This window comes from Cydia strobilella, chromosome 24, assembly GCF_947568885.1.
Source record: "Cydia strobilella chromosome 24, ilCydStro3.1, whole genome shotgun sequence".
Lineage (NCBI taxonomy): Eukaryota > Metazoa > Arthropoda > Insecta > Lepidoptera > Tortricidae > Cydia > Cydia strobilella.
In genome coordinates, this window is record NC_086064.1 from 5,307,104 (window position 1) to 5,331,925 (window position 24,822).

General features: G+C 38.6%; 3 protein-coding genes across 3 annotated transcripts; all 3 read right to left on the minus strand.

The window, feature by feature from the left end:
• Window positions 1-1,089: 1,089 nt before the first annotated feature.
• LOC134752261 (xanthine dehydrogenase-like) lies at window positions 1,090-9,199 on the minus strand. Its single transcript, XM_063687891.1, has 9 exons — window positions 8,955-9,199; window positions 8,135-8,237; window positions 7,427-7,554; window positions 6,514-6,804; window positions 5,230-5,523; window positions 4,283-4,782; window positions 3,735-3,918; window positions 2,663-2,858; window positions 1,090-1,963 (listed from the first exon to the last, which is right to left on the minus strand). The coding sequence occupies exons 3-9, from the start codon at window positions 7,541-7,543 to the stop codon at window positions 1,143-1,145; spliced, it is 2,403 nt and encodes an 800-aa protein (XP_063543961.1). The 5' UTR covers window positions 7,544-7,554; window positions 8,135-8,237; window positions 8,955-9,199; the 3' UTR covers window positions 1,090-1,142.
• A 600-nt stretch (window positions 9,200-9,799) lies between these two features.
• On the minus strand, window positions 9,800-13,275 carry LOC134752424 (uncharacterized). Its single transcript, XM_063688135.1, has 4 exons — window positions 13,233-13,275; window positions 12,389-12,555; window positions 10,577-10,737; window positions 9,800-10,250 (listed from the first exon to the last, which is right to left on the minus strand). The coding sequence occupies exons 1-4, from the start codon at window positions 13,273-13,275 to the stop codon at window positions 9,800-9,802; spliced, it is 822 nt and encodes a 273-aa protein (XP_063544205.1).
• A 3,051-nt stretch (window positions 13,276-16,326) lies between these two features.
• Window positions 16,327-23,541, minus strand: LOC134752264 (zinc finger protein OZF-like). The gene is made up of 4 exons (XM_063687896.1): window positions 23,296-23,541; window positions 19,448-19,583; window positions 18,217-18,273; window positions 16,327-17,361 (listed from the first exon to the last, which is right to left on the minus strand). Exons 1-4 carry the CDS (start codon window positions 23,422-23,424, stop codon window positions 16,373-16,375), a joined length of 1,311 nt encoding a protein of 436 aa, XP_063543966.1. The 5' UTR covers window positions 23,425-23,541; the 3' UTR covers window positions 16,327-16,372.
• Between the last annotated feature and the right edge of the window lie 1,281 nt (window positions 23,542-24,822).

The window sequence follows — 24,822 nt, forward strand, 5'->3', positions numbered from 1 at the left end:
TTGGCCTAAAATTGTTCAACGTTGATGCCAAATATTTCGAAAACAATGAACTTTGAAGTAAATATGGGATACTATATTGCTTAAATTCGTTGCTGTTAATATGATAAGCTACAAAAAAACATTAGAAAACTAAGGGATTCAAATCGAAGGTCCCCAATGACCTTCGATTGGGTATGGGATTCGATATGGGATCCCCTTAACTATACCATGGGTGAACTCTCTTTTATGACTGGTGAAAGTGTGCCATAAAAGCGAGTCTAGCTATAGACTCACTGTATTTTTAGAGTAGTTGCATTTGCCCCATACTTGCAATTGCCCTGACTAACCTCAATCCAAATACTTACCAATATTGAGGAAATGTTCAGTGTCGTACCCACTGTCCTGGCGCGACGCTTCTATCGCTACTCGCAGGGCGTCCACCACGCAATGACTCAAACAGAGCGGTGGCTCTCCCGTCGCTGGAATAAATTTATTGTAACATTCTTAACTATCAGGCAAGAAATAGCATGTATATAATTATAACATTAATAAAAATAGAACACATTAAGGCTACGAAGCATTATTCAACCGACCAACAAAATTTGTCACCCTTCGGCCAAAACTCTCGCTTTATAATGTTATATAACTTACCTTTTGATCCCAATATACCGACGGGGTTAGGCCTATTCCGAGCCAAATACACGCGAAAATCGTTGGGAATATCTTTAGCGCCCATGATAAAATAATTCCACGTTCTGTCCGTGTAGATCTCTCCGTTATGATGATTGTAAATAGTGTCCTCCATTAACCAGAGCGACAGCGTCTGTACAAATGCTCCTTCAACCTTAAAATATTATACAAATCTATTTAAATAATATTTTATACAACTGTCCCCGGCTTGAAATAGTGCAGCCTGAGATATTTAAATATCTCTTAAATACCAATACTTAAAGACCAATTTAAAAAACAATTTTATTTAAATATTACCTACACTAAATTTTTTTTTCAAATTGGGGAATATTTGTTACCTAGAAAAAAAAATGTATGAAAATATTTTAATTTTTTTGTGTTTTAAGTAGAAACACTACTACATAATATAAATCACGAGCTCTTTTGATCCTAATAGGAGAAATAATGTATGAATTCAATACCACCCATGATTTTTAATGAATTGCAATATTATATTGATAACAGGGTTTGGATATAATACTTGCCTGTCCAACATCCAGAGCCGGATTAATAGTGCGCCCTGCATCTTCAAATATATCCGCGCGAACTATGTACTTCGTGCCAGTCAACACGTCTATTTCCACTTCGGTCGCGGCGACACCGAATATAGAATAATTTTGCAAGCGAGGGTCATTCGGGCTCGTCTCGAAGTTCGCCTGCAGCAGAACTCCTTGAAGATCAGCCTCAAAGACCACTTGTTCCCATGTAGCATCCGGCATGAGTGCACGGAACGGAGCTAACCTTGCGTTGAGTTGCTGACAACATCTTATCACAGATAGAGCACAGCATTCAGTAGTTATACTCGACGCCGTAGAAAAATTGTTAGGGGTGGCGAAATCGTACGCCGACAGAACGTGTACCTTCTCGACCGGTACCTTCAACTCTGAAGCTGCTACTTGCGCTATCCTAGTATTAATGCCTTGCCCTATCTCGATGCCGCCTATATTAACTGCTACGCTTCCATCTCCGTGGTAGATAGAAACTAAAGCTCCATAATTCCCGAGATACTGTGTAGGAAAAGCCATATTATTTAGCTTTAATCCTCGTTTCTTCCAACGATTTTTGGCATTGAACTCCTTTATATATTCTAGTCTCTTGTTAAAATCGCTTTTCTTTAGAAACTCGGGGACAATTTCCGGTAGCTGGTTGTCATCAACTCGGTAGTTGTTGAAACGGACCTCTATAGGGTCTCTTTTTATTTCTTTAGCTATGTGTTCCATAATATGTTCAATAGCTGCAATGCCTTCAAAATTACCTGCATAAACATATGTAATATTGATAAATATTATGAAGGATTCATTCCCTACCATGCAGTGGTATACTACTAAATGTTTCTGGCGAAACTACCAAAATAAATATACATTAAATACAGCACAGCGCATGCAGTGCAACGCAGCGAGCGACGCGGCGCGCGGCAGTACGCAATACACGGTCATCGTGAACGCTGCTTGCACTGTTAGTGCTTGAGAAAGGAGACCTATTCTCTCCGAAACATGTCGCGAGAGTGACTAAAACAAGTGAGTCTAAACCGTGAAATTATTTAATGTTAGTATGTCTCACAACAGTTTAAATTCGATTGAAACTAACTATAGTCCGAAATCTCCCAAATATTCCAAAACTAGCTCGAATCGTTTAGATGTGACTATTATTTTAATGGTTTAATTCTCAAGCAACATAGGTATTTTCATTAACGGAAGGAAACCTCAACAAAACCAAACTTACATTGGCGTGGATACTGGATACTTAAATTAGGTAAAATTTAAACTAAGTACGTGGACCTTTACAATTCCCAGACTAATGCGTGGAATGAATATAGGTAATTAAGCTTGAAAAAAAATCCTCCGACGTTTTCAGGACGGCATTGTACCGTTAAATAAAGAAAATAATAATACTTAAATAACCTTGTGGAAGTTGACACGCTTGGGACGCTTTACGGTGAGGAATTTGGACTTACCGGGTGCTCTCATAAAGCAATTAGTCGGAGCGTCAGTGATAGCTCCGAAAGAATCAACCTTCCATCGATCAGGATTGTAACAATTTTTCATAGAATCCGTAACGTAGGAGTTTTCATTCTCATTTCTCGACATGCCGTCATTCACGTAGAAGGTTCCATCTAAATATTGGATTTGACCGTTTCCGTCAACGGCGACCTACAACATAGCATAACATAGTATTTGAATTAAAAATAAATTCCACAATACGGACATAACAATAAGTAAGTTAAATTAATATTGTCTTCGGTTACCGGGATAGTTGCTCATGAAATAAAACTATGAAATCGGATTATATCGCGTATATTGAATTTATAATACATCCCGACGTTTCGAACCCTTTACAGCGTCCGTGGTCAACGAGTGAATGAGAAAAAATTACAAAACTACCCACATACAAAAACAATTAAATAATTCAATATACGCAATATAATCCGGTTCATAGCTTTATTTCATGAATAAGTAAGTTACATAGGTTCGGTATCGTGGTGAGAGAACTATGACAGCGCACTTCTTGTTATGTAAACTATGTATATGTATTGTGAATCCAGATGGCTTATTGCCAACATCAGAAATCGTTATCTGCCTCTCTAATGACTCGCATATTCAAGCGACAGAGAGGGAGAACATTTTTAGATTTTTCGATGTTGGCGGATAGGCCTTCAATTTAGTTTTCCGAACCTACGGGTTTGACGACCGGTCTGGCCTAGTGGGTAGTGACCCTGCCTGTGAAGCCGATGGTCCTAGGTAATAAATATGAATATTTGTATAAATATTATAGCTTACCGTGGGACTTAGCCAATTTGTGTAAGATTGTCCCTATAATATTTATTTATTTATTTACGGGTTAGTTTCTTAGAAGTTTATTTTATCTCTTTTAGTTTCAGTTCGTTATGGATAGGTTCTTATGACCGCATTTTTTTCGCACCCTATATATGCTTTCGGCGACCTAGGACCTTTCAGACGCATGTTTTAAGGTTATTTGAGACATCCCTGATTATAATATTATTTCAATTACGGAAGCAAGTTACTGACCTCATAATCAAGCCTGCTATCTGGTCTTTTTCCAGTGATGCGCATAATATCCGGCATGCGCATGGCTATGCGGCAAGGCCTGTTCAGCTTATACGCCACTAGGGCTGTGCCACACGCAGCGAACATATTTCTAGCTATCTTGCAACCAAACGCACCCCCGCAACGTCTTGTTCGAACTCTCACTCTGAAATTACAGTGAACATTTAAAAACCCGACCAATTATATAAAACTCCCAACAAATAAATCTTTAGAGTTTTGAATGATTCACGGTTAGTTTCACTAGACTTATATTGACCTACAAAAACAAAAGGTAATCACGTTCTATATCCCGGTCAATATAAGTCTAGTGAAATAAATCTTTACTTTACTTTACTCCTTCTCTCTTTAATGTGAGCCTTTGACACAGGTCAAGCTGCTCTGAACAGAGCGACGTGTAAGAGGCCGTAACACTCGTAACTCTTACTTAATTAAATTTAATCCTCTTTAACTAGTTAGATATAAAATGATGGATTATGAAATAGTTTATAAGAAACTTATTGTATGCTCACAAGCTATTAGGAATATTAAGTAGCTGCGCAATAGCTGCCTGAGTGATATCCATCCACTGGGTAGAGCAATCTATTTCATAGCCATTGTCCACTGGGGACGTGAGTGTCGCATGCAATTCCATCATATGGTGATATTGTCTCGGGGAGTAGAAGGAACCCTTTATTATTCTTTGTACGTTTACTCCTCTATCTGAAGGAGTAATCCCTTCATAGGTTATAAGCCTATTTTCCAACGGCGGCGCGTCAATAGCATCTTGTATAGTGAAAATTATTGGTTTCTTCGAAATATTCTTATACTTCATAGTAACAAGACATGCCGCTTTATCTGCTATGACTTGCGTTTCGGCCACAACTAGTCCCACTGGTTGGTTGTAATAGTATATTTTGTCGTCTGCGAAAAGTTCTTCGTTTTCGAACAAAAGTTGGAAGTCTCCACGCACGATGCTGTTCACTCCTGGGATGTCTTTAGAAGTGTAAACCGCAATCACGCCTTCAATTTTCTAAAACAAATTTATCAATATTTTTAAAACAGTTAATTAACTATAGTGATACCTAGATGTAGATACTTGTGTTTCCCTATGAAACATCTCATTTTGACGTTTTAATTTTGTAACCTACGACTATTTCAAAAAACCATAGAGCCGAATGGCAAGCTTATACCTGAAATCGGCGCACTAACAAGTGTTCAATATAGCGAATTACATCTGACCTTCTAATGCATCGGGGAAACTAATAATTGTTAGGTTTCCTTACGATGTTTTACTTCACCATAGAGATTTCTACTAAAAAAGCACCAATCATCGGCACCTATTTTGTAAAAAAAGTCACCACAGCTTAAGTGCTGACAATAGGGTAGTTTACCATCGGTACCTACTTAGTCTCGGTACCTTCTTGAAGGAAAAATAAGTCGCAGAATTTATAATCAGCAATTAGATTAAAATACTTACAAGGACATCGGCGTAATCGATGTTTTCTATTTCACCTCGCGCAATTGTAGAAACGATGAATGAGGCAAACACTTCATCTGATATTCTAGGTATATCGTCAGCGTACTTGGCCGCGCCCGCGCACTGGATCAGGCCCTCTTTCTTCAGCAGCGGCTGAGTGATGGGGTAGTCCGGTCTGTTTGTGTCGTACTCCTGGTAACTACGGCTCACGGGAGGCCGGTCTTCGTAGGCGGTTGTGGCGCCTGATGCGTATTTTGGGCTCAGGATTTCGCGTGGACACAGTTTGATGACGGCCTGTTCACAACAGATCGCACATTCGTGCAATAAATAAGAGAAAAATATACAGTGTAGGCATCGAAATATATTGTTACAGGTTCCGTTTAAAGGGAAATAAACAGGGAAATAGCCGCTCAGGTACGGTCAGCATTAAAAGTAGACGGTGAAAGGTGAAACAACGCACCGAAAATATCTGCAACCCTGGAATGGAATATTTTTCCAAATGGAGACATACCTACTCGTATCTCTACAGTTCTTGTTCAAGTGTCTGTCACAATCCAATTGTTCTACATACTTATATAGAGATATAACTTCAACAGATATTGAAGAATGCGCTACTTTTAGGGTTCCGTACCTCAAAAGGAAAAAACGGAACCCTTATAGGATCACTCGTGCGTCTGTCTGTCTATCCGTCTGTCACAGCCTATTTTCTCCAAAACTACTGGACCAATTAAGTTGAAATTTGGTACACATATGTAAGTTTGTGACCCAAAGATGGACATGTAACGAAAACAAATTAATATTAAACACGGGGGCCACTTTTGGGGGTAAATGAGAAAATTAAAAAATAAAGTTCGTCATACTATATCTTGTTACATATCAAATAAAAGAGCTCATTGTGACAATCTCAAATATATTTTTTATATAATTTTAGGACAAACAGTTTAAAAGTTATTCAAGAAAATAGGCAAAAAATTACCATTCCCCTTTATCTCCGAAACTAGTGGGCCAAAAATTTTGAAAAAAATACACAGAATAGATCATTACCTATAGATCACCGGAAAACCTATTAGAAATGTGCAGTCAAGCGTGAGTCGGACTTAATTACTTAGTTTTTGATCCGACACCTACGGGTTTTTTAAAGACATTTCGCATAAAAACTACCTACATTGTTTAAATTGTGTAATGTACGGAACCCTTGAAACGCGAGTCCGACTCGCACTTGGCCGGTTTTTGATACTGACTGTACTAAACGATGTTGTAATCGAGATTGTAGCTACACATTACCTTATAAAATAAACCTAAAGCAAGTTTCTTCCTAAAATGCGGCTTAGGTTCCGGCGGATTAAAGTTTGGATCCACTTCCTTCTCCAAGCAATGTAGAGCACCTTGCAACGTGTCATTTGTGAATAGATTCCGTCCAATGAGGAACTGTTCTGTGTTATAAGCATGAGTGAACGTCGGATTTATTCCTCCATATACAATTGATGCTTCAATCACTTTATGAGACTTGGGATCGAATTTGAAAAGAAAAGCTCCATTCACTTCAGCATGCGCATTTTGTTCTTTTGCTGGTATCTGAAATGAAGAGAGTTTGTTAGGCATACATTAGGGTACATAACTAATAGAGACACAACTATAGTTTTAAAGGTTGTGTTACTATTTTAATTTAAACATTACATCTGCGTCCCTATCGCTCACAAAAAATTAAATGCACTATGTCATTATGCTTGACGATCACGATCGATTTAGATGAAATTATAATACCTAGTGATTACCTAACTACTTACATAATAATTATTATCTGCAACAGACAGATAGGAACAGGTTATTTAATAAGAGTTCCGTTATATAGTCGCCATCAGATATATCAGAGGTGCTTCCTTCCTTGACAATACTGGCGTATTCAGATATTTATGAGCACCTTGGCCAATCCGATATATCTGTGATCGCGACTGTACGGGTCCCTTAAGGCCTTTGCACACCGGATGCGAGTGCGTAGACTCAGGTACAAGCGCATTAGACATGCACGTGCGCGTTGTAATACAGATTCCTATATAGAAGCGGCTTACCGCTTGCGTGACGTGTGCGTTTTCTGTCTCGTCTTGTGTCTAACATTTTAGCGCAGTGCACTTCAACGCACACGCAGCCGATGTGCTCTGGTTTTAACACGTACATACCTATACATAAAAACACGTACCTTGTAAGTCACTATGTCATGATGTCTTGATAAGGGAGGCAGTTTAATTTGCGTCATGACTCTGCCCACTATATTTGTAGTCAAAAACTCAGGCAGGCTCAGCTCCGTTTGATTCATTGTACGGTCCACTACAAAACAAAAATATGTTATGACCCAGATAACTATATATAAGCTTGCTTTTTCTTAGTGACAGAAACCGGATTTATTGCTAAAATCGTTGGTTTGGTTTTGCTCTTAGCCGATTTATATTCGTGGCTCGTGTCTCGCCTCGAGCTCGTAAGCATGTCGAGCCAATAATTACACTCTCGCCTCCTGGCTCGCCTCGTGACTCGTCCCGTGTCTCGGCCACAGCTCGTAAGCTCGTCGAGCTAATCGATTTTAAACACAAACGGCACGGTATAAGGTTTGTAACCGAATGACAGCCGAACGCGAATGTAAACAGCAAGCGCGCGTCCCTCGCGAGCCCCTTTGACTCGTGCCAAAAAAACCGCTCCTCGACGCGAGCCGAGCCGCGAGACGAGCCACGAGCCCACCGATTACACTCGCGTCTCGTGGCTCGGCTCGCGGCTCGGCTCGTCGCTCGCACGCGAATGTAAATTTCTAGTTTCGGCTGAAACCAAACCTTCGACCGAAACATGATTATTCCGCTATCAAAGTTACCCCAATGCACTTTGGTACTTCGGTAGTGTAGGTATTAGAAAATTGTACCTAGAGTAACAATCGCTCCAACACACGAAAACAAAAGGAAAATATCCGACTGAAAGTCGGGGTGCTCGTGCTTCAGTATTAAATTCCCAGCTAATGTACCAATCTGTAAAAAAAACGTTAACTTTAAGTAGGTACCTACATCCATACTTGTTTGTTTCACAAGAGGGCAAAGTTTTTGTTAACTCCTCTTGCTAATATTGATTTGCGCTTGCTCAGAAGCGAAAGATTCGAAAATTGAAAAAAGTTAAATGTTGAGCGTTACTGGGGTTACAAGGCATGAGGCCCATGAGGGTTAAACAAACTTTGCTACTGAGTGAAACACAAAACTTTTCACCACACCAACCTAGAAGGATATAACCAAACGGAGACGCCATGTCTGTAATATTCTGTACAAAACAGTCTGCCGATTTTTTGCGGGGGAGGGGAACGTCAAATGTATACGTAACGTAAAAATAGCCATGTCAGATAAACGTCAGTCAGTACTCAGTACAATGTGTATGACCATTGGCCGACTAATTTCGACAGAGGGGAACGCCTGTTAATGGCTACTCCGTTTGGTTATATCCTCCTAGACATTACTTATCAAATCTAAAAGAGCACAACTAAATATTTATCATTCAAAATCATTACTATAAAGTCAGTTTCACCAGCCAACAGGAAATAACTCAAAATTAGCATCAAATTAATTTGCCACTCGTGTGGATAAAATTGCAACTTTCTCATCAGTTTTTGAAGAATAAAGAGAGCCTTTACTAATTACTGTGGTGAAAATATAATTGTGGATTGCACCTAAAATACAAATAGGTAGGTAGGTACTTACGTTCCGAACAGGTATGTGAGCAACTTCCTCTAAATGTTTTCTCAAGACTTTCAAGTACCAAAAGTCGGCATTGGTTTTGCTCAGTTCGTCAAACAATTGGATTGTGTTAGCAATCGTCGTGTTAGCTCCTAAAACCAAGTTGACGTCTAGATAGTGGGAGCGTAACTCGGCGACACCACTTATGTCTACTAGCACTTTAGGGTAAAACTTGATGGGGTACGCTCCTGAAAAAAAAAGGCAAATAATAAATAGTCTAATTTGTCCTCACCGCCAATCATTAAAATCGGCTGTCTAATTTGCGACTTTTGACACGTAGAATATACTCGTAAATATACATATAAGTAGGTATACATACTCTCATACGTGCATTGGGTGGGGTGGCCTAATAAGTTTAAATATAGTAAGTAGGTATTGTAGGCTTTAATAAATAATTTCGAATGTGCACATATTGCAGAATTATTTGCCAGGCTGTTCATTATTTAGTCGGCTTTAATTCTGCGTCAAAATGTTTACAATGCTTCCTGAACCTTAACAAGTTATAATGTCAACAATCTGGCGCGAATGCAGAAGACACTGGTTCGATGCCCAGCCCAGCTCCAGGGCTCCAGCTCTGGAGGCGTTGAAGTTTACATTTTCTTTATCATATGACATCTATTTCAGTTATAATTTATATCAGCAGTGTTCCTAGATTTTACTTAAATAGAATAACACACATCGAAATAATTGAATAAAATAATTATTGATCTTTCCTTAAGTATGAATGTTTCCTGTAGTATGTATGAAGTGTGCATGTAGTAATAAGGTCCATCTTCACTGCGATAAAGAGTGGGAACGGCTCGTGTACTTCATTGGCTTAAATCGTTCACGTTGACAAAGAAAATCTTACCTTTAGACGTATTACCAGCAACCAACATGTAGTTGCTATAGCCGTTCACTTGATCAAGAGATTCAAATATGGCTTTGATATTATTTACTCTGAACCATAACCTGCCATCGGATAATGATATCTTTTTAGGCACGGGCTCCTCTTTGCCCATAACATGTGCATTGATCAGACACCAGTCTTGATCGTTGTTGCCACAAGTCCCACCACATTTGACTCCCGATTTCGGACAAATTAAGTTGTCAATATCTTCGATGTCCTTTATTTTTCGGAGTATTTTCGGGTCAGGGTCCACCGCGAACGACTTGAAAGCCTCCAGGATGGGCCGGTAGCCGGTGCATCTGCAGAGATTGCTGCCAAACGACTTCTCTATCTGTTCTTCAGTTAAATGATGGTCACTGCCTTGGATTAGACTACAAAGTAAAATTGTATTAATTATGTTTGTTTACTAAAGTACTTACCTAATACAGGTTGTCATTTCAATCTTGAAATAATCATATTCTGCGAGGTGCAAGGCGAATCACTAAACAATTTTTATTACTTATATGTTAAGAACAAATTAACGACTAAAATGGAAAATAAAATAATACTTACTGAGTTTCATATTACGAGGATGGTCTAATAGAAAAGTCGTTTAGTTTACATAATATATTTAAAAAAAACAGCCCCTATCATATAAATAAGAAGTGTACCTACATAAATAATTATAATCTACTGATTTATATATTTACTTCTATACCTGTACATGCTCATAACGAATCCAGGGCTACAGTATCCACATTGCGAGCCAAAGTAGTTATTAAGGCGAGTTTGAATTATGTTGTAGCCCTTCTGTCTGTTTCCGATTCCCTCGATGGTAGTAATATCCCAGCCTTCGCAGGACAGCGCAGCTACAAGGCACTGAAAAGTAAGTATATCATGAATGCAATGTTTCTTTCGAATGTTTGTTAAAAACCGGCCAAGTGCGAGTCGGACTCGCGTTCCAAGGGTTCCGTACATTACACAATTTAAACAATGTATTTTTTATGTGAATGACTTTAAAAAACCCGTAGGAGTAGGATCAAAAACTAAGTAATTAAGTCCGACTCACGCTTGACTGCACATTTCTAATAGGTTTTCCGGTGATCTATAGGTAAAGATCTTTGTGTATTTTTTTCAAAATTTTTGACCCAGTAGTTTCGGAGATAAAGGGGGGGATGGTCATTTTTTGCCTATTTTCTTGAATAACTTCTAAACTGTTTATCTTAAAATTATAAAAAATATATATTTGAGATTCTCACAATGAGCTCTTTCATTTGACATATAACACGATATAGTTTGACAAACTTTATTTTTTAATTTTTTTTACCCCCCAAAAGTGGCCCCCGTGTTTAAAATTAATTTGTTTACGTTACATGTCCATCTTTGGGTCACAATCTTACATATGTGTACCAAATTTTACCTTAATTGGTCCAGTAGTTTCTGTGAAAATGGGCTGTGACAGATGGACAGACAGACGCACGAGTGATCCTATAAGGGTTCCGTTTTTTCCTTTTGAGGTCCGGAACCCTAAAAATTGTAATTTTTTTTTTTTTTTTATACCACTAATAGTAATAAAATAAGATAAGATCAATCGGGCAACTGTGGCCTTCACATTGGGGATGTTTACACTTTGATCATTGTATTGAGTCAATATGTACGCGTGCGTAGACAAGATGCCAATCGTTAAGGCTTCGTAGCGAACGAAACGGAATTGTGTCTGTCGCACTCACTACGCACTATACAGAAAACAACGCTACTCTACGGAGCGTGAACGATTGGCATCTTGTCTACGCACCCAGGGGGGTACCTAAAGGCCACACTTACCCATATTGTGACCTAAATAGGTAAATATGAAAAATCACGTGAGGTGACTTGAAGTGACATGGACGTGACTCACTCAAGTAACTACCGCTAGGTAGGTACTATACCTATGGTTAGCTATGTGTCTCAAAATTTTGCTTTTCACGGTTTTACAATTTACATGGCCTGGCGGAGAAGCCGCCCTCCAGATACTCGGAATGTACTCGGTCAATCCTGACTACTAGGTTACAAAATATTGTCTTCGGTTACCGCGATAGTTACTCATGAAATAAAACTATGAAAACGGATTATATCGCGTATATTGAATTTATAATACATCGGGATACGTCGGGATGTATTATAAATTCAATATACGCGATATAATCCGTTTTCATAGTTTTATTTACCTAGGTTACAAGCTAAGAAGAAGATTAGTCGCTTCGTCGCTGGCCTGTGCACATTCACCATCCACGCGCCGCTGCCACCCTCCAGGCACATGTTCATGGTGCCGGCACAGTGTAAAAAAGTATACAGTGGATCGACGACTTTGACGTGTACCAAGCTACTAACAATGGCGAATGTATGCAGCTCGGTTGTGCGCGGTACACCCCTCGCCCCCCGCATCCCGCATGATTGCCCTGTCTAGACGGCTTCGTTTCAACGGTTTTTATAGACAGTGGTACCGGGCAGGAATATACTCGATCAGACCAAACACTAGGCTACAAGTTACCGTGTTGACAGAGAAGGTGAGTGGCTCGCCGCTGGCGGTGCGTGCGCGCACGTTTACGATGCACGCGCCGCAGCCGCCCTCCAGGCACATGTACTTAGTGCCGCGCAGGTCCGCGCAGCGCCGGATGTATTCGGTCAGCGTCGTATCCACGGACACCTCCGCGCCCGCTGAAGGGTCAAAACAAATTATTTCAATCTCATGATTATAAAGGAGCGCCACGCGGTAAGAAAAACGTTATGCACTTAACCTGTCTTAGCTTAGTACCACTGTGCACCGCTGCTATCATAGCCGCTATAGGTATCAAAAACAGAGAGGGTTGAAAATAGAAAGTTGGAATATTTTATGATTTTGATATGTATCGACTAAAGCCGTGGAAGTCGTTCAGTTTCCTTCATTTATTAGAAAAGAGCAAAACTACTTAAAGTAAACTAATTTATTTAGGTATAGGAACCAAACATCAGCAAAGCACATTTACGAATAAGTGACCACTAATATTCAATTCCTTTGGACATAAAAATTTGTTTATACCTATCACTAACCTTTGGAATAGATCCCTATTGGGATAAATTCGATTTATATATTTTTTGCACCTTTAATGTTATTTCTTTTGTGTTAACTTGCTTATGTGTTATAAAGTAACATAGTTACGTAGTTGTGTATACATAATTTCCATATTTTGCATGCTTACATACATAACTAGGTACTGTTGTAGTTTTGTCAACTTCAGTTAAACCTACCTCGAATTTTCGATCTATTACCTAGATCCTACTCTTATAAAAACGTCATAGTTACCTATTATCAACCTATTATATAATATGTTGGTATAAAAAAACCTGATACTCACCGCTAAATTGTTTTCCATTGATGGTGAAATTCACTCTATCCATTTTGCATGCTACGCCGTTTGAACACTTTAAACAGACTAGTACATTGATCAATGTATCAGAATCATACTGAACTTTCAAAACGAACACAATGTTATATTTAATTTGTTGAAATCGGCGGAAAGAATTATTTTCTCATGAACAAACGTCAAGATTAAATGGTTTATTAATTCAATCCTTAGCGGATGAGTTATTTCACTTACCAGTAAATTGCCCTTTCCGGATTATAGCTACACATTAATCATAATTATAAAGTACATATTGAATGTCGAAAAATTGAAATCGTATCGCAACGTATTACTCGTATTTAGTGCGTAGACAACTCCGTAGCGTAGCGTATTGTCTCTCTCTATCACTCTTCCATATTAGTGCGACAGAGACGGTTGAGTTTCGTTCGCTACAGGATGTTAACGATTGGCATCTTGTCTACGCACACTGGTCTGTTTCTCCACGATTTCCTTTTTAACTTCATAAGTTAAATTATAGGTATAGTCGTTAAATCAGTTCAATTATAATATAAATGAACTGATTTGCATTTTACTTATAATTGAAGCACGCTGCACGTCCGACTCACATTTGGCAGATTATTCTTGGTAAATGTTAAGAAGTACAAGTATAGTAGATTGTTAAGGCCGTTCCATCGGTTTGCCGCTATCACTGTCACATTTCGCAAGAAAGAACGGGAAAGACTATGAGCGCCAAGTGTCAATTTTGATCGAATTTTGTTGATTTTTATTTATTTTAAAAACGTTGCCTTACAATATCGAAGTTCGAAAGCGGTCAAATTACTATTTAAGTTAAGATTGTTTTTTTTTATCTTTTTTAACCGACTTCAAGATTTCAACAGGAGGAGGTTATCAATTCGGTTGTATGTTTTTTTTTCTTTTTTTCTTTTCTTTTTTTTTAAATGTTTGTTACTCCATGAGGAATCGAGGGAACTCCTCAAATGTGAAAGGCATACATACATATAGTGATTTTTGTATTTTCATCAACAAATCCAGCATTTCCATTTAAAAAAGTGACATTTGATGAAGTGCAGCTGCTGATGATGATCAGAAATATCAGAATGGAACTCTTTAACGACGCATAGTTCACGTTTGGCGATTTGTCCTCTTCGTTATGATTGGTAAGCAAGTTAGGTTTTCAAGACACATTTTTGTCAAGCTCGAGTTCTGATGATGGGATCCATGAGGAATCGAGGGAACTCTTCAAATGAGAAAGGCATACATATAGTGATTTTTGTATTTTCATTAACAAATCCAGCTTTTACATAAAAAAGTGACATTTGATGAAGTGGAACTGCTGATGATGATCAGAATGGAACTCTTCAACGACACATAGTTCACGTTTGGCGATTTATTCTCTTCGTTATGGACCCAACCCCAAACTTGGACCTGGACTTTTTTTTGAACTGCGATCCTCACAGAACCGAACTGCTATCAGAAAAGTGGGTTAGGTTAGGTTAGAACTGTGACCCTTACAGAAACGAAATGCTATCAGAACATTGGGTTAGGTTAGGTTAGAACTATGACCCTTATAGAAACGAAATGCTACTAGAAACGTGGGTGGTTTTACCTCATTTTAGTTAGGCAAAAGATGCTGTCTTTTTCATTTCATTGTCTGGAGTGCACCATCAACAATAAGTAACCTTTCAACGGCATCCCCCATTGAAGTCGGTTTTTTTTTTCTTAAAAATTATTTTGTTTATAGTGTCATATAATAAATAACCGAGTCAAGTTGGAATAAAAGTCCTAGGTAGAGGTTACTTTGGGAATTAATTCTATCGAGCGAAGTGTCATAATTCGTGTATCGGAAGCAAATCGGAAGCTTATAAATTAAAGATAATCAAGAACTACATATATCCTTTCCACGTCTACGAATATCGACGTCTCTTAGAAAAATATGATCATATAAGGAGATTTTTCGCCTTCTGGCTCAGGGAACCGCCGAATACTATACATCTAGGCACTCATTTCTGCCAAATAGTTTGGCCAATAGTCCGAGGCTGAAAAAAGCCTTTCACCCGAGTAAATTAAAACACTACTTTTCATTTCGAATATGAGGAAAGTAAAATACATGTTTTTTAGGGTTCCGTACCCAAAGGGTAAAAACGGGACCCTATTACTAAGACTCCACTGTCCGTCTGGCCGTCAGTCCGTCTGTCTGTCACCAGGCTGTATCTCATGAACCGTGATAGCTAGACAGTTGAAGTTTTCACAGATGATGTATTTCTGTTGCCGCTATAACAACAAATACTAAAAATTACGGAACCCTCGGTGCGCGAGTCCGAGTCGCACTTGGCCGGTTTTTTGTGGGTTAGGATTGAGTTTGGAGATGCTTACATTAATTATCTACATATGGTAGTGGGTTAGGCCTGACGTGCCGTGCTGTGGTCGGCTGTTGTAAAGTTGTTCTGTCGTTTGTGTAGTGTAATACGTATAGGTAAAAACTTAGCTATAGCCCCTTTTGCTTGTGTGAGTAATGTGTATAGATAGACGTTCCATCCATATTAGAAAGGTTATAAAAAAGGTACTGTCCATTATGGGATAGTTGGAGAAAAAATCGTGCCTCTGATTTGACAGCTGAAGTAAACGATGTTGTATGGCCTCGTACAGTCGCCATCAGATATATCGGAGCGGCCAAGGAGCTCACAAATATCAGAACACGCCCTTATTGTCAAGGCGTTAGAGTGCGTGTTCAGATAATTTTGAGTTTGGCCGCTCCGATATATCTGATGGCGACTGTACAATAAATATGCGATAGTTCTGGTTATGAAAAGTTGACGTTTGACAATTCAATTATTCTATATCCCGGTCAATATAAGTCTAGTGAAACTAACCGTGAATCATTCAAAACTCCAATTATTACAAAACATACAGTGAAGACCCCAATAGCGCCATCCATCTAATTCTGGTGTCAAACTCGGCCGCATTTTTTCTATAACTTTACATCACTTTCATTTATACTAATTCAATATTATCAATCGTTTTGAGACATGACTCACATGGCACTCAAAATAATAAAACAAGATTAAAAGTTATCTATTAACTTTAATTCAATAATTAATAAATTAAACATAAATCCAATACCCAAGCTTTTGTCACTCGTCGTTAGAAGACTGACTTTTCGAGTGGACCATTTTATGATTATCTAATGTATATTTTTCTGTGAATTGCTTTCCACAGATATCGCAACAGAACCGTTTCTCCCCTGTATGAAGTTGCTTATGCCTATTTAGGTGAGTTTTGCGACCGAATGATTTATTACATATATCACATGTGAAAGGTTTCTTGCCGGTATGAATTAGTTCATGTTTACTTACACTGGAATAATCTTTGAATTTCTTGTCACATGTTCTGCAAGCGTACGGCGTCTCTCCTGTGTGAATTCTTGTGTGTCTTTTAAGGCTAGATTGCTCGTTAAACCGTTTTGTACATACTTTACAACCATATGGTTTCTCACCAGTGTGTGTACGTACATGCGCCATAAAGTTGCATTTTAGAGAAAATCCCTTGCCGCACATCTCACAGAAGTAAGTTTTCTCCCCATGGATACGCTTATGAATATGTAGAGCTGAACTTTGTGTGAAAGTTTTGTTGCATATCTCACAGTTGTAAGGTTTTTCACCAGTGTGGATTCTCTTATGTACAATTAAAGATGATTTTTGTGAAAACCGCTTCTCACAGACATCGCAGCTGTAAGGCTGGTCTCCTGTGTGAATACGACTGTGGTCGATCAAGTGGTGTTTATGTTTAAACTGCTTTTTGCAGACTTCACATATGAAAGACTTTGCTTCGTTGTGAATCTTCATGTGACCGATTAAATATTTCTTCTTTGTGAACTGTTTCCAGCATGTACCGCACTTGTAGTCTTGGTCGGCGTGGACGGTCGCGGTGTGAACAGGCGCGTGCGCGTGCACCACACTCTTGGCTCGGGCCGGCTCGCGGTGCGATGTCGCGGGCGCGGGACACTGCTGGCTCGCGTGCGGCGCGGGCTCTAGTATTGGTGCGCACTCTACTTTTATTGTTTGCGGTTGTATCCATTTTAATATTGGCTTCGAAACATTTGATTCTACTCCGGAGTCTTCGGCTGTAACAAAATATTGAATGACATTAACCAAGCACGCATTCATATTAACACGTTTACTGCGGTATGGGGTCGAACGACCCCATGCAAAGTATGAATTACGAGTTACACTAAGTAAACTAAATAATAAAACAATTGACGACTTGTCTTAGCACGTTATACTGCTAAACGCCACTTGCACCATCTCACTAACCCGGGGTTAACCGGTTAAACCGTTGACCTAGTGTCAAATTGTACTGGTAACCATGGTAACTCCAGGTTTAGCCGGTTAACCCCGGGTTTATGAATGGTTTAAGTGGCACTAAATATGCAAAAATCGAACACACCAAACTAGATTTGATTTATTTCCTCATCTTTTTAACTTCGTTTAATTCTACATATAACAATGTTGCCAAGTAACTTATGCTAATAAAAAACACAATTAGAATGGAACTTATCATCATATACTATAAAACGATTAACGTAACTGTAATTAATAAGCGGCTGATGGGCCACATTACGTTACAGTGTTCACACACACACCCATCCTATCCGCTGCCCATTACCAATGAAATATGTGGGTACGTATTCTAATATTGTCACGGACCTTTTTGTAAAAACCGGATCTCACATCTCGGAGCATCTCGTTAGCTTAAATGAAGCAATGAATCTAATGAGTTAGACAAGAATGTGTTTCGATCTTGCAAACGTAGGTCGTCACTATCTAGGGGGGGGGTCACACCATTTTGATTTTGACTAAGGCAACATATGTACCTACATGTCTCGGTATTAACGAGGCACAGAATGCCTTTAAGTCCGCCATTTACACTATTGTTATGTGCAATTATTAAATAAGTGTAAACAAAGAAAACTACTTACGTTCGAAATCATCTGTTACGTCGTCATCTGATATTTCTTGTTTAACCTTAGATTCATCTGAAAGAAAATCAACAAAAGTAAAATCAGTTGAAAATTACGTTACCGCACCGTTCGCAGTCGGCATCGGCAGGGCATTCATCCTCACACCTTCGAACCTAAATGATCGCGCACTGAGCGGCTTAAGAAGGCTCTCTGGCTGTGGAATAAGCCGAGGTTTCCTCGAGGGACTACCTACAGTATGGGGTTCTACAAAAAAAATTGCAATACCCCTGTTGCTGACGTGTATGGACGTCAAAAGGCTATGACGGTGATCGCTTACCATTGGGCGGGCCGACTGCTTGTTTACCACCGACGTGGTACATATAAAATAAGTTGTTTTTGCTTTTTACGGGAAAATGGTGGCCCGGAGATTTAGGAACCGTGCGCAGGGCCAAAGTTAACGGTAGAGGCTCCTTCGACAATTTAATAAAATTGAAGGGGTACACCGAGCAGATGCTGCCGCTACCCATGTCATAGGGCACCCGCCAATGTGTAAGCATCCTTGTTAGTTAATGGAATCTAAAATGCATTAGGCAAATGTATTATTGAGTGAAAAGGACAGACTAAACACTAGGCTGTTAAATAAAAATCGCATGGCTGTTTAATAAAAAAGTATCCAATTTCATTTCTAGGCCGTAGTGGCTCGCCCTCTGCAAGATGGGCCTCCAAATTAAGTGTCATCAATGATGACATTGATGACTCAGGTTCAACACTGAATGGCTGAGCTAGAAAGGTGTCACGGACTTTAAACAGCCAACTCGCCACTTATGCATGTAGCTAACTTGTCAACGCTGTGCTTTTTTTCGAACAATTCATATGAATAACATTATTAATATAAAGAAGAAAAATTTGTACTCGTTATATTTATTTTGGAGCTTAGATACACTAATGCTTTATCTATATTAGATACTCAACATAATTTGAAAAATATTTATTAATATTTTACTGAAACTTTAATTTGGACCATAGTTGTAAGTTTTGGACTGAAGTTACCTGAGTTTACGGTATTGAATAAAATAAATGTAACAAATGAAATTAAATGTTGTTAACCCTTTTCATGGCAAATTAAAAAAAATCGTTCATTCAAGCCTCCCTTGCGCCTAGAAGAAAAAATACAAAAAGAGGGTGTAAAATTATGTATCTTATATGATACATTGCCCAAAAAAAGGGTTTTAAGGATTCAGGGCCTCACCTTTAACTATCCATTCTCCTTGCAGCTGCTGCAGCCCCTCCTGGCAGCGCTGCACTTGCAGCTTGAAGTCACTGGCGTCTCGCAGGCGGCCCACGCATATCTCGCAGATACCAATGTCAGTCTTGCTACCCATTAACTGTAAATGGACATCCATTGAATACAAATACAGTAGGCGCTCGGTAATCCGGCACCCGATACTTTGCCCCTTTGCCGGATTTTTGGAACTGCCGGATTAGTGGAATTGTATGAGTAATAAAAGCACGAAAACAAACACCTAGCACTACCGACACAGAATAAATAATAGTACTACCGTACAGAAAGGAAACTTCCTACAAAACTAAAGTTTGACAGCGGTTCAGGGTCGAATCATGTTACTATCCCTTTCGGCTATTTAGGGTTGTCAAAATTCAATTCAATGTCATTCAATTCAAGTCATCTGTGGTCGTGCACGCAAAGGGACGTCAAGTTATGCCAACCCTAATAATTGCTCGGAGCAATGCTGAGCCGAACGGAGACGAGTTTGCCCGAAGCGAGAAGATTTGCACCCCTGCTACCGAACAATGCAACCGCTCTGTAATTCGGCGTTCGGCTGCATAAGCTGTTGGATTATAGAGTGGATCATCTAAGACGCTAACTGCCAGATTACTGGGCGTGCTGGATTACCGAGCGCCTACTGTACTGTTTATTGCACACCTCAATAAAATAAATTTTCAGTGCCTATAAATATGTTCATAATTTACACCTACTTGGTATTGGCACTACCTATATATCCTCCTACGGCTCACGGTCCTACCTATAGTACTCATTAGCAGGGACCGGACAACCCTTTCCGCGATAAAACCCTTTCAATGGGCGTCCCTTAAACACGGTTAACACATTGAAAGACTTTCCCTTTTGTACTGCAAGCCCATTCATACCCCTACCTTTGACTAACCCTTACCGAGAAGCTAACCAAAAATAAGGCTAGCCCCTAATAAGGGTTACCCTTATCTTTAAGCGCTTTTTATAAAGGTTTCCCTATAGTAATGTCGTAGTTCAGCCTTGCGTGAAAGAGACAGGATTAGTATATATCTACGCTGGTGTATGAAAAGGAAAGAAAATACGTGCCTAGTCAAAAAACGCAGCCGCCGCCGCCGGCGATCGCTCGGATTCGAAGTAATGCGTGCTTTATGAACAAGGTAGATGACTTAAATTAGAACGCTTTTATAATAAAAGGGAAGCCCTTTATAAGGCTAACCCTTATAAGCAATATGCAAGGTGTTGGTGAGCGGATGATAAGGGTTTTGTAAGGGTATTGGGGCTACCGATTACTTAAATGTGTTAGCTTTATATAAGGGTTCTTAAAAGCAAAGATAGATATAACTCTGTAATAGATGGATACAGTCTAAGGAAAAAACGTGCCTCGAAAATCAAGAAAATTTGATTCTCGTTCAGAGGGCGCTACTAGTTTTGGCCTACAGTCGTATAGATGGCGTTGACGGTTTCGTTTGTTATTTAACAATTTTAACGCATATCAGTGAAAGAACATGGGTCAAAATCATAAAAATAATTAATGCAAATAAAAAAAATCATTTATCTATATTTAAATACATTCTATCGTATTTTTATAAATCTTCATTTTTAGTTTTAAAGTGTGTCGACAGATGGCAGTGAATTTACTGGGGTTACAAAATTTACTATGACAGTACCGCTCTAGTATAAGTTACTCTATGTTAAAAGCAAAATGAAAGGGTTTCATCTGTGCAAAGGGTATGGTGAGTTAAGCCTTATGCAGTACCCTTATTAAAACCGGATAAGGGATAGCGGGCTGGTCCGTGCTCATTAGTCATTAAGTTTGAAGAAATTTAAATCATGTTTTATTGGAACATAGTTGCATTTATCTTGTTTAGTTAAATTTCACTGGCAAATATTGGGTATTTTTACCTGTATGGCTGGGTCTTAGGAGGATATTTGTTCCCATACTAATCACATTTTGTTACATTCATAGAATAAATATCTTCCATTCTTGTATTAAAATTAAATAAATTTGTACTGAAATCACAAATTTGTAAGCTCATACACAAAGAGGATATAATAAGATAGAGCGGTACTGTCATAGTAAATTTTGTAACACTGTTAATTCACTGCCATCTATCGACATACTTTAAAACTAAAATTGAAGATTTATAAAAATATGTTAAAATGTATTTAAGTATAGATAAATGGTTTTTTTATTTGCATTAATTATTTTTATATGATTTTGACCCATGTTCTTTCACTGATATGCGTTAAAATTATAAATAACAAACGAAACCAACGCCCTCTATACGAGAGTAGGCCAAAGCTAGTGGCGCCATCTGATCGAGAATCAAATTTTCGTGATTTTCGGGGCACGTTTTTTCCTCAGACTGTATCCATCTATTGCGGAGTTATATCTATCTTTGCCATACATAATATAACTTCATTATGTTTTACATATGTTAGAATCGGGATTTTTCCCTATGACAGTAATTATACACTTTAGAAGCATGCATTATTTCATAGCCCATTTGAAAGCTATTTAGGTCAAAAATATTCAAGGAAACAAGCAAGTTTTCTGTGGACAATAAGTAAGTTAATGATTTGGATACATTTAATCATACAGATATAAAGAAGTAGGTTTGAATATTCTGCAAGAAAATTGGGTTTTAAAGTCCATTTTTCAACACATCTACAGGAAAGACGCATAACCTTAACTCATACTAAAAAAGTTCAGACCCATTTGCATAATAAAATTAGGTATCAACTAAATCAAATAGCTTCATCCGCATTATTAATACAACATTTTAACCACCATTCCATACCCTTCAGGACTAAATCTGGGATAATAGAGTACCCAAAATACTTTTCGAGATAATAAACTTTTACTAGACTTATATTGACCGGGATATAGACCGTGATTACCTTTTGTATTATTTGTGAGCTCCCTTTTGTATTATTTATCCGCATGTAACTGTGTCGAAATATCGGGAGCTCACAAATAATACAAAAGGTAATCACGGTCTATTTCTTGGTCAATATAAGTCTAGTGAAACTAACCGTGAATACTCTAATAAACTTTTGGTGAAAAGTGAATCCAAATCCATTCAGCACTTTTTGAGTTGAGACAACATCCAAATAGCCTAACATACAAATATTCTCACTCATTTTTGTATTAGATAAATAAATTGGCAGTAAGGTGCCATTCATTTATTACGTAAGACGTTTTATGGGGGGAGGGGTACAACCATGTCTTATTTTTTCTTACAAGGGTGTGGGCGATGTCATATTTTAATCGAAAATATCAAATATCAGTCCAGGGGCTCGTAACTCACTTTGTGGGTTGTAGCCCCCGGATTAATCGAAATCGTATTTAAAGATGAATAATAATAAAAAACCTTATAATAAAATCAAAATTGATCATTACCTAAAAATATGAGGTATACTTACTTCTTCTTATAGATTCTTATGTAACTTTACGTAATAAACAGTAAATACTGTCCGCGCGCCAATTCCGTGCATTCGGAGGTCGAGGAAGGGGGGAGTATGCGCCGCGCCCGTACGTACAAAATGACACCACTCTGTTATGACGTCCAACATTCCTAACATTCCTCAGTCGTGCACGGAATTCGCGCGCGGATAGTAGGAGGGAGGGGGTCGGCCTATTCTTATTTTTTCTTACATAGGGAATGGAGGGGGTCAAAAACTGGTAAAAAGGCGTCTTACGTAATAAATGAATGGCGCCTAAGTATGCATACATATCCCTATAAGCTCCATACTTGACGTAGCACTTGGCATGAAAACTTAGCTTGATCCGACTTTAACAAGAGGTATTTAAACATCAATATTACATGTATATCGAAGCACTCTGCTAGCATGACCGAATATATTTCAGTTTTGTTTAGGTGTAAATATGGCATGTTCATATCCCTGTCCGGGGAGCGCCGCAGGCAACAGCGACACGACTGTAGCGCCTCCATCACGTCAACAACCACGAGTTAAATATCAGAGAAAATAATATATATATTCCAATGTTATTAACAAGTTATATAAAATAAAATAAGGAAACAAATCGATACAATTTAACAAGGCTGACTCTAGGTTAAGGTACTTTGACACATGTCAATTTTTTTTTGTAGTGCTTACAAGAGCAGATTTATACCGGTTTTAGTAGCCAAGTTTTAACAAGAATGCCAAGTTATATTTAAGATTATTATTAGTTATAAAAATCTCAAATAACTCAATTTGTTTTGGTTTTTCCGTTATATGTTCGTTGAAAATTGAAAAAATGTAATTGTCCAGCAATATTGACGTCTTGACTCGAAAGCAAGCTAAAGCAAGCATCGGATCGGGCGGGTGGGGGGAAATGACCGAACGGGATAGTCTTATGTATCTTTCAGTAGGAGTAGCAGGGAAAAATGCTAGGTCTATGCAGGGAAAGCACTGTTATTTTCTGTCCTTGTCACAGTCTCACATTTTTTTTATTCCTCACCGTAAATTTAGTATGGTTTATGGTGGGCTACAAATCTACTAGATCAATCATATTGTCGCATTGCGTATGTTTTGTCCCTCACGGGCGCACGAGTATAGCTCATCTCTGTAATGGTCTATGGACCAAGAGAAGTCTGCAACGATTTTGATAGACACGCAGTGCATGTGTTATTGTGTGTGGTGTGCATAATTTCATGGAAGTTTGACATTAAAAATAACACATGCACTGGGTGTGCTAGCAAAGTCGTTGCAGACTTCTCTTGGTCTAATTTTTGGCTCCTGTACACCATGGCCCAGCGTAGGGCCAGTGGGCCAGTCTAAGGGACGCAGCTATGCGGTGGAATGAGATAGCAATATAACTTGCTCCCTCTAAAGCGCTCCAGACTACGCAGCGCGAAGTCGCGAACGCGAGTGTAGAGTCGATTTCGCTGATTAGCGAACTACATTCCACATTACTATGCGTCATTGAAGAGTTCCGTTCTAATCATCATCAGCAGTTCCACTTCATCAAATGTCAGTTTTTTTAATGTAAATGCTTGATTTGTTGATGAAAATACTAAAATCACTATAAGTATGCCTTTAACATTTGAGGAGTTCCCTCGATTCCTCATGGATCCCATCATCAGAACTGCGTTTTGACAAAAACGGGACCAATCTGTATGTATATACTTACAATCAAAAAAAGAATTTTCAAAATCGGTCCAGAAATGACGGAGTTATGGAGTAACAAACATAAAAAAACAACCGAATTGAGAACCTCCTCCTTTTGAAATCTTGAAGTCCTTTCCTTCAGCTGTCGAAGTTAGATTTTATTAAACAGGTATAAAATATCTTTCAATAAACTTATCTTTAAAAAACTCCCAAAAAAACTAAACTGTAAAACACTA

Excerpts from the sequence above, each read along its gene's own strand:
- LOC134752424 (XM_063688135.1), bottom strand. The coding sequence starts at position 13,275 with ATGGATAGAGTGAATTTCACCATCAATGGAAAACAATTTAGCG. Across the intron at positions 10,738-12,388 it reads TCACCTTCTCTGTCAACACG|TGCCTTGTAGCTGCGCTGTC; the intron begins GTAACTTGTAGC and ends CTTACTTTTCAG. Across the intron at positions 10,251-10,576 it reads TTCGTTATGAGCATGTACAG|TCTAATCCAAGGCAGTGACC; the intron begins GTATAGAAGTAA and ends TTTACTTTGTAG.
- LOC134752261 (XM_063687891.1), bottom strand. The coding sequence starts at position 7,543 with ATGAATCAAACGGAGCTGAGCCTGCCTGAGTTTTTGACTACAAATATA. Across the intron at positions 4,783-5,229 it reads TCGATTACGCCGATGTCCTT|AAAATTGAAGGCGTGATTGC; the intron begins GTAAGTATTTTA and ends AATTTGTTTTAG. Across the intron at positions 1,964-2,662 it reads TTGCTTTATGAGAGCACCCG|GTAATTTTGAAGGCATTGCA; the intron begins GTAAGTCCAAAT and ends ATGTTTATGCAG.
- LOC134752264 (XM_063687896.1), bottom strand. The coding sequence starts at position 23,424 with ATGGAGGCGCTACAGTCGTGTCGCTGTTGCCTGCGGCGCTCCCCGGAC. Across the intron at positions 18,274-19,447 it reads AGGAGAATGGATAGTTAAAG|ATGAATCTAAGGTTAAACAA; the intron begins GTGAGGCCCTGA and ends ATTTTCTTTCAG. Across the intron at positions 17,362-18,216 it reads CGTAACAGATGATTTCGAAC|CCGAAGACTCCGGAGTAGAA; the intron begins GTAAGTAGTTTT and ends ATTTTGTTACAG.